This window comes from Peromyscus californicus, unplaced genomic scaffold, assembly GCF_007827085.1.
Source record: "Peromyscus californicus insignis strain IS unplaced genomic scaffold, ASM782708v3 Scaffold_3__1_contigs__length_106647218, whole genome shotgun sequence".
Taxonomy (NCBI): domain Eukaryota; kingdom Metazoa; phylum Chordata; class Mammalia; order Rodentia; family Cricetidae; genus Peromyscus; species Peromyscus californicus.
Window position 1 is genome coordinate 57657034 of NW_026294551.1, and position 17945 is coordinate 57674978.

Genomic DNA, 17945 nt, shown 5'->3' on the forward strand with positions numbered 1-17945 from the left:
AAAAGGAAGCTGGGTAGGACGGCTCCACCTCCTCTCTGATCAAGTAGGGGGAGAAAGTTGCCTATCCCAGAAAACTTAATTCATACCGACGCTGGTGCAGCCCAGAGAGTGAGGAAAAGGAAGGTCTAGTCCGCCTAGCTTGTCTTCAGCGACAGATGACAGAGGCAGAAGCTCCCGGATCGGGACAGAGATTAGCCCCAGAAGTTATTGTCACTTGTAGGCTTCCACCTGTCGCTGGCTGATCTTTCAAGAATTCAGAGTTTTGAGACAAAGTGGAGGTGTGAGGAATGGGTACCTGGGAGTCCACGTGTACAGAAGGTTGCAAATAATGACAAATTGTATTTTTTATGTATGCAGTTCGATTTTTTTTTTAATTTGTGCCTTTGTCTTACACAGAATATTTGTTGTACTTAATGACGCACGTGGGACCCCTGTTAGCCAGAGACCCCTAGAAACGTGCATCAGCGCCGCTTTGGGTGTGCGGTGAATTTCCCACTAGAGAAGGCACTGGGAAAGCCTCTGCACCTTTCCAACCTGGCATGTCCAAGCCCCCGTCCTACCCTGTTGAGAACCCAGTAGGGCACTCGACTCTTGCACCTTCCCCCTCTGTGCTCAGTCCCCAGACACCAAGTCTCTTGTGTCCCTAAAGAGGGCATCCATCCACAGCTAAAGGCTTTCGCCACCTTCTCGGATTCTCTTGGGCGGCTATAGCTGCTGCAAGATGTCCGGTCTCCTTGATGCACCACCGCTCGGATGCCAAGAAAAAGCGAGCGCTCCCGGGCGTTGTAAGCCTGGCTTCTTGGGCAGGGCTCCAGCGGGTTCCGAGGGTGTCCCTTCCCGAGCCCTGCAGCAGGCTGGAGACACCGAGGTCGCGCACAGCCAGCGCCGCCGGGTACGCTCCGAACTCCGGGCGCCACCTGCAGCCTCCAGGCAGCCGACTTAGCAGTGTCAGTGCAGACTCCGGCCCGGGCCAGCAGCGGCTGCTGAATCTTCTGCAAAGAGTTAAGAGCGGGCTGCTGAGGCTCCCGGGGCCTCGCCGGGTCCCCCGAGGCTCCGCCAGCCGCTCCTGATTGGCTGATCTCCTGTCAGTAGTAAAGAGGATCAGATAGCAAACTTGGGACCTTCATAAAGGCGTAGTGGCGATACTCCGCGACCGCTGGCAGCCTATGACATCAGTCAGGAACGCCTAGGATGCGGCTGCTCCTGGCCACCCTGAGAGGAGGAGGGTCCTGCCTGCTGGGAGTTAATTAGCCTCGCGCGCGGCGAGGGGGGAGGTGCCAGTTTTCTGGGGACACTGGCGGCCACTGTGCGTCCTCCTGCCCAAGGGAGCTCCCTGAGAGTTGGATGAATTCTGGGTTGTTAGCTGCTGTCCTCTGGGCTCCCGGGAGCCAGTTTCTGGTGGAAAGCAGGGGGCGTCTGGCCAGCGACCAGCGGCTTGCTGAGACTCACCATGACACTCCTGGGGTCTGAGCACTCTTTGCTGATTAGAAGGAAGTTCCGATCAGGTAGAGTAAGGCGTTCAGCACTCCTTCTTAAACTTTTCATTTCTACCGCTCTCCACTCAACTGCTTTCTGATGAATGCCTCGGGCCTGCGCTGGCGGCCGCCACTCTGTTCCCCCAAAGTGAACAGCTGTGTTTGACTGAATGCCTTCAAATGTCTTCCCTTTCACCTGTGTCGAGTGTGAGTTTTGTTTATATGAATAATCCAATGTCTTTATTTTACTGTATTTCTCCTCTATCGGTGAATAGGAGTTTTCGAGGGGACTATCCAAAGGGAACAGTGTTGAAATGGGCAAATACGGGATCTGAAGTTAAGAGAGTGGGTGCGTTACCAGCTCCAACTGCTGAGAAGATGAACCTAGTGCTGTGTGTCAAGTCCAGGGGTCACTTAACATGTAGTAATCCAAACAAATGTATTTCCCAAAAAAGTCACTTGGAGGAAGTAAAAATAGCGAATTTGGAGCACACTAAGAATTTAAAATGACATCACCATGGGGGAAAAAAAACCCAGTGCCACAAATATTTTTTCCCAAACCATCTGATATTTATAAATGGACAGTTTTCCCTAAAATTGTTGTATTAGTAGCGCACGGAGAAACTTCTGATGGGACAGTCCAGAGAGGTGAGTAGAGAAGGAAAGGGTTTGTCTGGAGGCCTACAGAAGGTGCAGGAGTGTGGGTTCCCGCATCACTATCCCGGTAGGGCCACCTCGCTTTGCTTGTTATTGCTTTTATAATGGTGGTAACAGACCATTCATTGATGGCGGAACACAACTTCTAAGAAGGATCCTTTTGATGAGAGTTCTGGTGGGAGCCTTCTGGGCAACAGGTGTCGGCTGGATGCTGGTGTCGTTCCTTCTCAATGGCTTTCGTTGGTGCTTCTGAATGGGCTACACAATTATTTGACTTGAGATGGGTGGTTCAAAAGTGAGTACAGTGGCTGATGGGCCACAAGGAGCCTCTGTGACTGCTTTTGTTACTCCTGGTCCTTAGGTGTCTGTGGGACCCACTACAGATTTTCTAAGGCTCTATATAGTGAGGCAAGTTGAAAATTCAAGAGCTTAAGTGGCCACAAGCCAGAGTGCCCCTGCAGCTCTGGGGCATATCTCCTAGCCACTAACCATCAGTGTTAGCCATGGATTTCATCTGTCCTCTCCTTTCCATGTTGAGGAGAAGGTGGTTGTTCACCAGAGACCTCACATGCTTGGTAACTTGCTCAAAACCGCAAGGCAATACTGCCACCTTTCTGAAGAAGTGAGGATGGCCTTTTGTTTTTGCATTAAGCTGAGTTTATTTCAAATGCTCCCGTATGGTTTAATGGGGGTAGAGGGAGAGATAGGGAGAGGCTGGTTCATCTCTAAAAGGATTTGGTGATGCTCTGGAGAGTGGGCTTGCAAAACAGATTTATCAAGGAACCCCTCAGCTAACATACAGTGGGGAGGAAAGACAATGTTTGCACTATTCCAATCCCCACCTCTGCAGATTTGTGGAGGCCTGAGACCTCCAGCTGGACCCTGCAGATCTTTGTCCTGGAACTTTGGAGAAATCCAACCTTACTTCTTTTCAGGCCGCTGTGTCATAAGGAAGGTAGTTTTGGGAAGCATGATGCAAAAGCAGGAAGTTTAACCCTCCGTCTTTGATAAACGGGGAAACTGGAATCTGGGATGGCCAAAGTAAGTTGTGTATCTGAGACGCCATGGTTGATAATCTCATACAAAATACAGCTTGTAAAATTGTAAATTGTGAAGGGTGGGTACTGGGTACCCTTTCTAGACGGCATAACCACAGTGGACAGATGGCCCCCAAGACCTGGCTGGCAAGGGGACTTTGCTTCACTTTGTGGCTAACAGTGAATGAGGAGGGCTTCCACTTTACCTTAATCTCTCTCTCTCTCTCTCTCTCTCTCTCTCTCTCTCTCTCTCTCTCTCTCTCTCTCTCTGTCTCTCTCTCTCTCTCTCTCTCTCTCTCTCTCTCTCTCTCTCTCTCTCTCTCTCTTTCTCTCCCTTCCTCCTCCCTCTCAACCACCCTGTCCTGCTTCTTGTGCCTCCTCTTCTTTCTTGAGAGACTCTAGCTGCAAGCTCAAAACCTCCTATGTGGCAGTGAATAGTCACTTCAATAATAGACCATGGTATTATGATTTTAAAATTAATATTTCAAAACTAACTGAAACCCAATTGCTTTGCAATGATAGCAATGGGCACATTCACAGTCCACACAGTTCCTTTCATTCTGAAATTGGCATGGATAACAACAATGTCTTATCAACTTTCCACTAACTCTGTCCAAGTAACCTCATGATTAAGTGACTGATCCACCATAGGAGTTGGGGACTCTGAGTGTTTACATTTGTAACATGTTTGGTGATGTAAATTAATCTTACCTGACAGAGGCAGGGTGTCACAGCTGAGTGCAGGCGTCTCAGCCGGAGTGGCTGGGTTTTCAGCCATCACCTCTTCTACCTTTTGGCTATATGACCTTTGACCCAGGCCAGAGTCATAATTCTCCCTGTCTTGCTCACCTCACACCTGAATAATGAAGGTGTTGCTAGGGTGCTTATAAGAGCTAAATCTAATACCACAAACAGATTAGTTAGGACACAGACCAACGCTGGTGTGCCCTCAGGACCAATGCTCTTTGGCGCTGGGATCCTCAATCTGCCATTGCTTCCCTCCAGACCTTGGTTACTTAACTTGTAGATGTCCAAGCGGAAAGAAGTGGGTTCTTAGGCCCCTCTGGTATTATGCGTGGCTCTGGGAAGGCATAAAGATTGTATGGGAACAAGCGAGATGATGAGGCTGCATGGCCATGGGGGGTAACTAGGAGGCAGCTGCTTACCTACACATAATATGGTTATTTTTAAACTGATCACGTTTTTACAGTGTTTATTTTCCCACTGTTAATTCAATACTTGTAACTGGTGTCACTTTCTGCAGTTTTTCTTAGTATCAGTCTCTGTGTCCGCAAAGCACAAGGACACACACAGAAACACAGGGGAATTGAAAATAAAGAGGTTCCCTCCCGGTTTTTGTTTCAAACGAAAACCATGCGCGTCCAGTTTTTTCCTCTTTTGTCTCCCTCTTACCCATCTCAAACAGCCCAAACCAAAGCAGTCTCCGGTACCTGGGGTTGCCAGCCTTACCTCCTCATAGATGTAGACTTGTCAGATTCAGCAAACAGAACACCCTGTCCAGTTTTAATTTTGAACAAACAATGATAAGCTTTCAGTATTTATCAATATTTAGGACAAAGTTTTCTCTGAAATGCACATTTCACTGTGCCTGTAATATTTTCCTTGGCAATCACCTACAGTCCCAGGACTGTTTCTCCAATGTTCTGCTGTCCTGTCCAATATCCCATGAGCCTCTTGAGATTTTGAGTCCCCTAAATTACAGAATTCATATCTCAGCTAGGACTCAGTCTGAGGTGGGAGCAGCTTGAGAGGAAAGCTAGGTGATCAGGGACAGACCCAAGATTCAGAGGGAAAGAAGACAACAGGTTTAGCTCTGCCTTCCTGGCAAAGAGGAGACCTGATAGCACATAGCTGTAGCTAAAAGAATCTTGGGATTATCAAAACAGGCAGTGAAGACCCAGTGCTCAGGATCCGTCCTCCCGTGCATGTGAGTAGTTTCTTGTCCTCCAAGAGAAAGCCTGAGGAGTTCTGGACCCTTCCTGTCCCTCTGTCCTCCGCCCTGCAGACAATGTAGGAGGTTTACTAAGTCCCGCATTAATCTAGACCCTTAACAGAGATTGAATTGTGTCTCTTGTGAGCTGAGACCATTAGATGGAGAGATTGGTCACCGATTTACCATCATAGACACTACTGAAGGAATGTTCACTATACACTAGAAAAATCGTTGTGCTGCCTTGGCTGTTAACTAGTCTTATAACGCTAGACAACACATTTAACCTAAAGGAAGACCTTTTCCATTACATATAACCTAGATGGATATGGATTTCATTCAGCTTTTTCAGATCTCATTTTTATCAAATGTGATAAAAGAAGATTATCAGAAGATTCATTAACTGATTCATCTCTGGCTATTCCAGCCTGAAGATTTACTTCCCCTACACACACCCCCAACTGAATGGCCTTAACTGTTTTTGTAAAATTTTAAACACTATAAGCATTAGATTTTAAATACCAAGGCATTATCATAAGAGACTATAATTAATTGGACTTTAGTGAATTTTATTTCAATTTTTAAATGGGAACCTTAACTCATCTTTCAATTGTTTATTTACTTTGTTTTTAAACCAGGTCACTCTCTAGGCCAGGCTAACCTGTAACTCACTATGTAGCCCAGGCTGGCCTAGAGCTGTGGTGATCCTCCTGCTTCAGCCTCCCGGTGCTGGGATTATAGACATGAGCCTCCATGCCCTGTGACACTTTGCATCTTTTGTAAAGGGCAAAGACACTTTCAGTGTCTGACCAGGGCCACCTTCTTGAGACCATTGCATTTCCCTGAGTCCGGCAGCAGTGGGTTTGTTCATGGAGCACGTGCTCCTCTATCCCTGTCTGAGTTAGAGGCAAGAGCCCCGCCCTTTGCCTTTCCTATTTTTATCCCCTATCCACTAAAAACCTTTGCACAGACTAAACATTTTATTTATTTATTGGTTTATTATTTTCCTACGTGTACAAGAAGAGTTCTTGCCTGCTTTTGGGTCACTGCTTTTATGCTCTACCACCTAGGCCAGGGCTCAGCATGGAAAAGGCACCCCACAAAACATGTGCTGAGAGCCGTGCCGGGGGGTGGGGTGGTGTCACTCACTAATACAGTATGTATTCAGCAGACTCAGGGTTTGATTCTCAGGACTTCTGTTAAATAAATACTCGTCTTATTTCTCACAAAGACTGTTCAAAAACAACTAAAGTGAGGATATCTGTTTTGTAGGTATGTGGGTAGGTGTTGAAATTAACTTAAAAGGGGGTACAGAGATATAGGTGAGCACAGCATTGAGAACTACAGCTAGCTCTTATCTCCTTCGCAAGCAATAATTAATGCCCAGAAAGTAGCACAGTGTGTAGGAATTTCAAATCCAGAGTAGTATCAAAGTGGGGGGAGGCTAGGAGAGATAGGTGGAATCCAAAGTAAGGAAGTGGGGAGTCTGGAAGTCGTGACATGCATAATTACTATAGGCAGATTAATTAAATGAAATCACTTCTTGGCAGATGTTAGAAGTGTGGCCGTGTACCACACACCAGGGGCTGTGATAATTGAGTTGTGACCTCTGTTCCTTTCTAAGAGACTGGAGATGGTGCCAGTGTGAGGGGAACTTGCCTAGCATGCAGAGGGGTCCAGGTTCATTCCCCAGCACTGGGAGGGGCATGTGACGGGGTGGGAAGCTGGTGTGCTTTTAAGGCCAGAGCAAGTGGCATTCATTTTATCCGCCATAGGGTATGACAGGGATAGTCAGAAAATCTTTATATCGAATTGTATTGAGCTTGTTTCAGTGGTCTCTAACCTAACACAGATTAAATTGAAGAAAAACAGATATAGGGCAGAAGCCAAGTCCTCAGTCCCAGGGTTAGAATTTGACATGTTTAAGAAGAGCCTAACCTGAATGAGAGCAGCTGCGATTTACCCATAACAAGCTACCTAACAGATGGTGAGCAGGCACCTACCATCTCTGTCCAGGTGGGGATGGAGGAGCAGCAGGTGCATTCTGCAGGCACCTGCTTCCCGTTACTCTTCCCTCTACCCTGTAGGCAGAGCCACGTGGATGATACTATATCTTCCCTGACAGCATGATCTTGGGAAAGCCGGCTCTGCTCTCTGGGCCCCCATTTGCATGTTGGCAAAATGACTCACGGTCTCTGCAGCTGCAGGACTCTTTGAGGGAAAGATCTCTGACAGTTACTAAGGACTTATTTTACAGGGAGAAATCTTACTCTCTCCATGGGAATGGCTTGCTTGACACACTGGCATGTGAGTTCCACAAGACAGAAACATGAAGTAGTTAAAAGATCTTTAAAAAGAAAAAAAGATCTTGATGGACATAAATAGGATTAACAACAATAACAGCCATTAGCCAAATGGCTTTGCAATCTTATACTTTAAGTTCTTAGATTTTTCTACTTTATCAAAAAGGTAGTGGTTATTTTTTTCCCCAAAATTGCTAATAAATCAAGCTTTACTTAACTAGATATGGATCACTATTCTTACACAAAACAGAGAGTTCGCCAAATTTTGTTCCAACAAGATATATCGTTTATCCCCAGAAATCTACAATACATAAGGCTCATTGCTGGCTTGATTTTTCCACAATGCCCCCAAATGCCCTCTAGAATATTTGAAGGGAGAATGATATCTTCCTTTTCTCCTGTAGATGAGGGAAGATAAATTCTTTCACTCTTTTCCTGGAGGACTCAAGTGCAGTGGTCTCTCTGACGTTTGCTGCGTTCATCCATGTTACCTCCCTACCACAAGCTGTAGATTCAAAGTAAATGAAGTCCTTGTAACATTGTAAAATGTGTTTACCGGGTGATCTTTCATGTAGGGACTTGGTGACCCTTGGTATGTGCAGCATTGACAAATGGATACACGTCTCTCAAATATTTACTATGTTAAGAACCAGCACCTCTTGTCTGCTGCCCTCTTGAATGAACCCACAGATAAGGTTTCCCCAACTGAAGGGTACAGCTCCCTGCTGGGGCCTTTATTGAGTGGCACAAAGGCATCCACTATTTCTTAGAGAATTTAAGTGACCTCGTGGGGCACCTCCATTGCACAGATCACATGTGACATGATGAAAGTATCCTGTAAACGGTCCTGCCTTCACTTGTTTCTAGAAACACACTTCCTTTAGGAAGTCAGTGAACCTTGGTGTCTGCATGGCTGTGGAAAGGGTTTTAGGTACAAGGCAAAGTTCCAGAAGTTTCAGGGAAGCTCAAAAAAAAAAAAAAAAAAACAAAGCAAAACAAAAAATAGCTAAACCCAGAAAGTCTTGTTCAACATGAATGGGACAGAAATCTCCTTGAAACTTGAAGGGAAAGGCCTTCCAGAAATTTGTTATAATAAGAGTGTTAGTGTAAGTCTTTCTGTTGTTCAGCATAATGTAGATATTTCCTTCTGGCTACTCAATAGAAGCATAATTTTGTTTTAAGGCTCCATATCCCAAAAAGCATGTGTGTGGTAATTTACTAAACACTTGTATTGGAAAATTCAGTTAGCTTTGATTTCATGTATGCATACTACTATTCTGAAAAATCATTGTCCATAACTCTATGAAACCCTTTAAGACAGTGCTTTGCAGCTTGTGTGTCGTGACCCCTTTGGGGTTGAATGACCCTTTTGCAGGGGTTTCCTGAGATCATCAGAAAACACAGATGTTTACATTATGATTTGTAACAGTAGCAAAATTACAGTTTTGAGGGAGCAAGGAAAATTATTTTATGATTGGGGGTCACCACAACGTGAGAAACTGTATTAAAGGGTCGCAGCATTAGGAAGTTTGGGAACCACTGCTTTAAGAACAAAAAGGGATCTTTACCTTGGCTGCTCTGAGAAATCCTCATTAGATAAGCACCTGAGTGTGGGAATAATGGAGTTGTTTTGTTACCCACGGTGGTGGCTGGCATTTTCATACCTAGATCAACCCTGACCTACTTCCCCAGGTGACAAATACTTGTCTGCTGTAGAAATGACTCGTCCTGTGTTCTTTTCCAATGGCAAGTGGTCTTCAATGAGACTTGGGTCTTTTCAGGGTTTGTGTAGAAAGCTCTGTATTGTCTACTATTTAGGAAGCAAAGACTCCCAAATATAACAGGTAACTTGTCAAAGAAGTGGGGTAGGAGTTTCTGAACCTATGATCCATGAGCTTGTCTGTGGTCTCATCCGGCCCTTAGAAAAGACTCGGGGGTGGGAATGATTCTCCCCAGTTACAAATGAAGAGGGAGAGCCTCAAGATGGCAAATGACTTGGAGACCAGATGTGAATCTGTGTGTCCCACTGCATTGGGGTAATGTCGTCTTTCCCTCCTACACATACACGCATGCGTGCAACACACACACACACACACACACACACACACACACACACACACACCTTAAACCAGTGGGTTTAACAGACCTTCTTGCTACAACTCCAAATATGGCCCCAGTTATTATCATCACCAAATAGTTACTAATGAAGCTATTTGTTTTAGTACTAATTAAAACATTCATACCACTCCTTATCTCAGGATTTTTATCCAACTTAAAACTAGTAAATATCATTTTTGTTTTGGAAGATAAAATTTCAAGAAAATTTTGGAAGCTAATTAAATAATGAGAAGAGACCTACTCTAAGACATTATACATAGATGTGTAAGAATTGTTTAGTAATTAAGATTCAGAATAAAAGAGCAAAATATTAGCAGTAGGCCAGGATCACATATGTGTGATCCTGTATATACATGTACACATACATATGCACTACCTATACATATATTTATGTATAGAAAAAGGTATAGACTTACTCTTATGTGATAGCAGTTGTTCAAAATCACAGAAAAATATGTAATGAAAGTCTGCTGGAAAAGTTGATATCCATAAACTTTAAATAAATTCCATATAGATTAAAGAGTATGTGAAGTCTGTAAGATATCATAAAGGAAACAGTAGAGAACAATTTCATAATCTTAGCATGGGGCAGCTTTCCCATGCCTGCCTCCCAAGCCAGAGTAGAAATAAAAATGGAAGCATTTGACACTTAAAATAAAAAACTTCACATGAAAAAAAGAACACCTAAAGAAACTTAAGTAGGTTGAAAAAATAATTCTGCAAAGTATATTCAAGACAAAATTTTTACAAATATTTCTATTAAAATAAGATTAAAAGCAAACAACACAAGAAAGAATTCAGAAGGGAAATGGTCAACAAACACACGAAACACATCAACTTAGTATCCAACCCATGGCCCAGGGACATGTGGCCCTGGAATGTTAAGGACATGGTCCCACACAAAATCATAAACTTATTTAAAACAGTATGTGTGTTTTTTAGTCTTTTTTCTATTTGTAACTCAATTGCACAGACCTTAAACATGAACTTTATAGATGACAATATTGAAGTCAAAAGTTCAGCTATGCCTATCGATTCAAACCAAAAAGTCAGGATGCGGTATGGTTTGCAGGTCAAGTGAGCTAAATTTAAAATCTTAGTAACATTAAGTGCTGTATAAGTGTGCAGACATGGGTACATATATACTATTGGTGAGATATACATAACTATAAACAATAATTGACATAAATTTGTATGAGTCTCACAAGACAGATTTTTTGTATGACTCTCATAATTAGCTACGAAACTTCAGGGTATCTAATATATATATGTATATATATATATACACATACATACAGGTACTTGGGTTTTTGCTCTTGTTTTTGAGATAGAGTATTGCTGTATAACCCAGGTTGACCTATGTCTTGAAATCCTCCTGCCTCAGTCTTCTAAGTGTTGGCACACCTGTTGCATCATAGTTTATAAGCCAGTGTGTACCTATAATTCCCGGCACTCAGGATGATCAATACTTCAGTTCTAGATTGGGTTACATAGGAAGATCTTACCTCAAAAAAAAAAAAACCAACATGGTTTCTATTGTTTAACCTAAGAAAGATGGAAGCCACATAAGTATTCACCTACAGAGACATGTTTAATTAAATGATGTTAAATGCATATGATAAAATATAATAGAATACAATGCAAAGTAGAAACTGATTTAAAAAATACCATGTGGACTGATGCAGAAAGATCTCCAAGATTAGCTTCTTTTTTAGCATTTCTTTTAGATTTAATTATTTTATTTTATATGCATCAGTGTTTTATCTGTTCCTAGATATATGCACCATGTGTATGCCTGGTGCCCAGGGAGGCCAGAAAATGGCCTCAGACCCCCCATACAACTGGAGTTACAGGTGTTTGTGAGACATCAAATGGGTTCTGGAAATCAAACCCAGGTCCTCTGGAAGAGCAAAAAGTGCTCTTAACCACTGATTCATCTCTACAGCCCAAGATTTGGAATTTTTAAAAACAGATTATGAAATGACTGGGCAGCATACTTTTATTTACACTTTTAAATTATGCATTTAAAAATACATTAAAAGGAGAAGATATGTGTCACCTTAGTTAGAAAGACACCTAGACTCAGGCAGACGAAGGTCTTTTCCATTTGAATCTGTTTAAGATATGAATGGATTTGTGTTTACACAATTTTCAAGCTTGCCTAAAACGTAAGGAGAAATTCATATGTTAGTGAAGGCTGGAAATACCTTATTTCTACAAGTCTTTAATCATGTTAATAAAACTTCAAGTATGAATTAGAAGATATAAATAATGTAATTAATTGGATTGCGTATTTTAAGCCTCTGGCCTAACGGAGAATTAGATGACATAGACATAGAATATACATTTAATACACATATACACATGTCAATAAATTCTAGGTGTTAGATTCATTTCTTGAGCATAAGGCATCAAAAGAAAAAAAAAGTAAAAAAAAAATATTGTAAAAGCTGAAATACTCTTAACAAGTCAGTAATCAAAACATAACCACAAATATGTCAACGTAACTTGTCCTTCCCGACTCTATTTTGGTCGATTCTTGAGTGTCTCCTACCCCTTCTGTAACACACAGGAACAACTTGGTCCTGGGGTCTATCTGTTGCTTTATTTTTAGGCCTTGGAGTGCTGCATGGGGGAGGGCAGGCATATGCTATCTTTCAGGAGCAATGGGATGAGGGATTGGCTGGATACCTGGAAAATTTATCTGTCCTCAAGTTCCCATTGGCCTCACAGGGCAACCAAAAGAGCCTTCTCCTCAGTCAAGAGACTGAAAACACACAGACCCTGATATTAATTGACTGTCCCCCTTTCTCACACCTTATCCAGCATCTTGCTTTCACAAGTTTCAGTCAGCCACGATCAACCGTGATCTAAAAATACCAAAGAACAAACTCCAGAAATTAAAAAACTGCATACTAAGTAGCTTTTAGTAAGATATATTATGATTTTTCTATTTTAGTGAGGTATTATTAATATGCCCCTGTGCCAAAGTTGTAACTAAATGTTACCATAGATACATTTGCATAGGGAAAAGTCAATACAGGGTCCAACATTATCAGAGTACTCAAGCTCTGAGGAAGCATAAATGCTATGCCCAAGGCGATAGTACTCAATGCTGAAAATTTCTGATTTAAAATGTAAATTTAAGTCATTGCTAGAGTCTGTGGGCTTAGATTAAAATTCTAGTGTCACTCTGAATGAACCAGGCTTCATTGCAGCTCCCCGCTGTTACACGTGGACTAGAAACTGACACCGCAGAATGATCTAGATAGAAAATATTCTGAAGTCTTCTCTTTGCTTCAAAGCCTGGTGTTTAAACGGTAGAGTCACTACTATTTTCCTCTCTTAAAATATGATCATTAAATATCATAGTATCTATTAAGCATGTTATAATTTTCTACAATAAAATTTTAGTATTCCTATATATTGTGCACATGCATATATATGTATATAGCATACACATATTATGCATGTAACATATAATAAACTTATCTACAACATGAGAGGATTAAAGATTTATATTTATATATCCTGCAGAAAAAAAATATTATGGGAAAAACTTGAACTATCCAATAAAGTGGAAATATCCAAATATACTGAAAATGATATATAATGGCTTGTAACATACATTAAATGCATGTTTTCAAAGAATAATGAGCTATAAAAATGGTTATAGTAAGGTAGAAGATTTCGAAATTGCACACATAATATAACTCCAATTCTGGTTGGGCACCCACCTCAATAACTCTTCACCTTCCTTTTTGAGAAGGTGTCTCTCCTGGAAGCTGGCCTTGCCTGGCCTTTGACATGGGTGCTGGAGATCAGAGTTCAGGTCCTCGAGTATGTGCTTTATGGACCAAGTTATCTCCTCAGCTTTATGTATCAGGGTTTTAGAAAAGCTAAAATCTGTGTGTTCAAAGACCACAGTCATGGGGAAAAAGGAATCTCCTTTTCATTTAAGGAGAATATCTTTGCCCTTACAAACCATACCCTTGTTCCAAATTCTAATTCCCTCTTATTCCCAATTTTCTCTTGTCTATAAACTATTTTAGTCTTGCTCATGTTTGTTTAGTTATTTATCATGATTCAAGAGATCTAATGGTCCTTATTACCCTATACAGTGCGTGTGATGATTTAGTCTCCTGAGGGATGGAGGTCAGAAAGGGGTGTGTGAGCTGTCCAAATCCACACAAGCACAGCATAGTAGAGCTGGACTTGAACTCTTATCTTCTGGCACCAGATCATGTGACCTCCCCATGAACAAACAGATACGAAGCATAAATCAGAGTCCCTTTGCTAGAGGACCTCCCTCAGCAATGGCTTTCAAGGAAAGCAGGTCAAATGGGAGGTCCCCCGCTACCCCACCCTTCCTGCTGTCCTCTCTGGGGTGTGTGCATGCTGTCTGCTTAATTCACTCATGGCTCAGCGCCACAGCACACATAAACAAGTGGGGAAAGCCTCTGGGAGAAATCTTGGTGCCCAAATGGAGCAATTTGTCTTCTGAAATTATTGTTTGAAATTGTTTATGTCAGTTGCCGAGTTTCTGTTCTGTACTTCGGGACCTGTTGGCAACGGAAGAAAAAGTGCCCCACAGCTGAGCAGTTCGCCTGGGCAGAGAGCACAGGTGACGGTGGGACCTGTAGCCTGCATGTCCCCCGGTGAGATTCACCACAACCAGACAGAGCACCCTGAGGATTATGGGGTCCTCGTTTAACCTAATTAATCCTTATCCTGTCCTATAAAGAGAGACTGACAGTGTGCTCACCATCTCAGGTGAAACAGAAGCAATGACACAGGACCCCATGACCTGTAAATAGAAAACTTGGACTTGAATGTGAGTGTCTTTGGCTTCAGAACCCATGCTTTCCACTTCCCTATGATGCTCCCACAGGCGCCTAAACCACCAGGGGCAGGGAGGGGGCCGAGAGCAGAATCCTAAACCACTGGACTTCCTTCTGTACTGAGGACACACATTGCAAATCCTGCCTCCTCCACCTCTGTGACATACATGCCTCTGAGTCTCTACCGAGGCTCGCCTTCCTCCACCCTCTAATGCCTTGACATATTTTAGCATGAAGGCCCTAAGCCCACAGACCTGGCAGCTTTGTGAGTGAGAGAGAATTCCTTTTGAGGCATGAATTAGTCTTCTTCAAATGTTTTGACAAACCCAGAGTGTGGTGCTTAGAGGAAAGAACAGCTTCGCAGTGTTTGTGTGAACAGACATCTCTCTGAAACAACTTGAGCCTTTGCGTGAGGCGAGGTCACTGAAGGAACTGCTTGGAGATCGAAGGCCACACTCTGTTGGTATTCCGCTTGTTTTGACCCTCCAGATGCCTGAGCTAGAAGTGGGCCTAAATTAATGTCTCCTAATCTCCTGAAAGGATGCAGAGAGTCAGGACACCCCTGAGGCTGAGGAAAGGGTAGAGGTCACCTGGCCTCATTCTTTCTGTGTGTTCATGCCTGTGCCAGCCACTGAGCCCAGTCCTATGCCCTGATTCTCCCACACCCTTTCCTTTCAAGGGCTATGGGAGTAATCTGGTCATCATGTTCTTCTCACAGTCTCCCCCTAGCAAGAGATGGTGGACATTGGGCCCCTGTCATTCGTAGTCAGTGTGACAACGTGACTGTGCAACAAGCAGGCAACCCAAAGTCTTGCAGGGAACGATGAGTGGTGTCTGGTGCCAGGAAGTGACAAGCCTGGGCTCAGCCATTAGTACTAAACACAAAGATAAATCCCTGACTCTCGGGCTTGTTGGTAACCATGTCCAGGATGGAAACAGGCACTCTAACTGTCAATTCCAGTTGCCCAGCTTTGTATCAGCCACCTCACTTTCTCTTTTCTGAGCAATTCAATGATGTCTTTATGCCTCACGTAGGAACATGGGAGACCCTTAAATGCCGCGCGGTGGCTTTTTCCCGGAGTTAGATGACACCAGAGGGAGGGCGAAATTTGACAGGGGAATCCACCCGTAGGGCGAGCGATGGAGAGTGTTAGTGTGATATGTGTCTGTGGCAGCATTGAAACCACCAAAATACTGCTCCTGCTCAGTCTGCTCAGGGATTCACCCATCCATCAGTCAGTAGCTTTCCCAAATGTCTACCCACAGTGCCCTGGAAGGCAGCAGCAATGCCAGGGGCAGGAGAATGTGAAGATGTATCCAGTTTATCCCGGGTCAACATTAGCACAAAGAGAATGGTGAAGGCCTCACTTAGACACAGTCGTGACTGTCCTTCCCGGGGGGGGGGGGGATGTCTTCAGTGGGCTGGCTCTTTGCTGTCATGTCGATGGCTTGTGGTTTTCCCATGGGCTGTACAGAGCAGAGGCACTGTCAGCAGTCACCTGAGAGGCTTTTGTTCCTGCTTCCTCCAGGCTCCTAAGCATGCCAGTGGCCTTTGACTCATGTTGGTTATGTACAGTTTGGTCACCTTTGAAATAAGATAGTCTGAGGCAGGGGAAACACAAGTTTGAGCCCAGCTTGGTTCACACAATGAGACACCATCTCAAAAAAAGACAGAAATTAGATCAAATAAAAGGAGATTTCAAAGTAGCCCTTGGTGATATAGATGGTTTCTGCCACCAATGCGTCTCTTTACTACTAACACTGGGGATCTCTGTGGAAAAATAAAAAAAAATAATAATAGCAATTTTGAAAAGCTGGCTAACAACAGAACGCTATCTCAGCTGTGCTGGTGTGCCCTGTGAAACTCAAGGGAAGTGCCAGGACTTGGGTGAAGATAAGCTGGAGCCAGAGGTTGGATCCTTCCACAGCTCTGGGAAGTGCTTGTCCACTCTGAGGCCCCCCACCCCCCTCCAGGACGGACCAGTTTTAGCATTGCTCGGTTCGTATGGTGGAAGCAGCCATCGGTTCACACGGCCGGCCAGAATCAGTCATCAGACTTCTCCTAGTTACATTCCCAAACTGCCCAGGGAAATCCAGTCTGGCTGGGTGGCTGGCCAGCCTCAAAACACAAACTATGACCAGGAAGAAAGGCCACCAAGGGAACCATCGGAACTACACAGGAACTGTGTGGACAGCAGAAGAGACGAACGTTTTCTAACCTACAGGGAAAACATGCCAGAAAAGAATTCGAGGAAGGCGACACTCCTCGCCATTTTTATTTCTCTTTCTGCTCTAGTATATCACTCCCCACATACAAATGCACTCAGAGAGACAGAGAAAGACGAGAAAACTCTCTCTATTCCCAATTATTCTCAAATGACAGGCAGATGCTCCCACCCAGGGCATTCCTACAACCATGATTTTTCCTTTAGCGTCTTTTCACCTCTCTAAACTATAATAATCATCACATAGGTGGAGCTTTAATCACAGCTGGATCCCTCAATCTGAAAGTATTTGGACAAGCAGTGGGTGGTCAGCAAGCACTGCATGGATGGATGAATAAATGAACAAGGAGCTGAAGAGATGACACAGCAATTAAAAGCATGCACAGCAGTTCCCAGCACACACATCTGTGCAACTCACAACCTCCAGTTCCTGAGCAGCCGATCAGCTCTGGCCTTTGAGGGCACCGCACGCACTCAGATGTACATACCCACACACATAAACATAATTAAAAACATGGTAATACATCTTTTAAAAGTCTGTGAGAGAGAACATCATGTAAGTTTGGTTTCTGTACGTTTCTGTCTTTTTGCCTCTGTCTCTTTTTCTGTTTCACATCTGTCCTCTCCAACCACCTGTCCCTAATTTATTGCTGAAACCAAGTGTGTGGTGTGTGTGTGTGTGTGTGTGTGTGTGTGTGTGTGTGTGTGTGTTTGCGTTTGCTCTTTTTCCTCACATCCACTCTCTTTTCCATTCCCAAGTGGACTTTCAAGATTTATCCACAGATAGTGACAGTCTCCAAATCAGCTTTGTGTCACAGTCATGTCTACATCATATTAGGGATCCAAAAATGTCAGTGTTACCATATTATTCTGCAGGAAAAATTGTAAACACTTAAGAAGAACATTCCCGTTCTTCCTCGGTATCATGCGTCCCACTGCCCATGGGGACTTTCCCTCAATGATGCCAACTAAGAGATAAGGTTTACTTTGTGGGTCTCAATGGAAAATGACAATAGTTAGGTCTTTGTTCAAAAATGATTAAGAATTTTTAAATGATGGTGGCATGATAATAAGCTGAGACTGGGGCCTTCTAAGAATGGAGCCCCATGACAGCACAGGTCTCACACACACAGGAAGCTAGCCCTGGCCAGGATATGCCATGCTTAATCCAGAATTCAAGTCTTATATATGTTATTCAATTGGTCAAGAATTCTCTATTCAGAGGGCTGGAGAGATTGTTCAGTGCCTAAGAGCACTTGGTGCTAGTCCAGAGTTCAGTCCCTGTACACACGTTAAATGGCTCACAACCACCTGTAACTCCAGTTCCAGGGGACCTGG

At 43.5% G+C, this 17945-nt stretch overlaps 1 protein-coding gene across 2 annotated transcripts in view; it reads left to right on the forward strand.

Moving 5' to 3' along the window:
• The first annotated feature begins 476 nt into the window (after positions 1-476).
• Myocd (myocardin) overlaps positions 477-17945 on the forward strand; it is a 95571-nt gene continuing 78102 nt past the window's right edge. Inside the window, exon 1 of one of the 2 annotated variants that reach the window (XM_052758956.1) lies at positions 477-1505. In XM_052758956.1, coding sequence (XP_052614916.1) covers positions 1451-1505 — 55 coding nt within the window. In that variant the 5' untranslated portion in view covers positions 477-1450. The remainder of the gene's footprint in view (positions 1506-17945) is intronic. The other variant, XM_052758957.1, reaches the window with a different exon arrangement.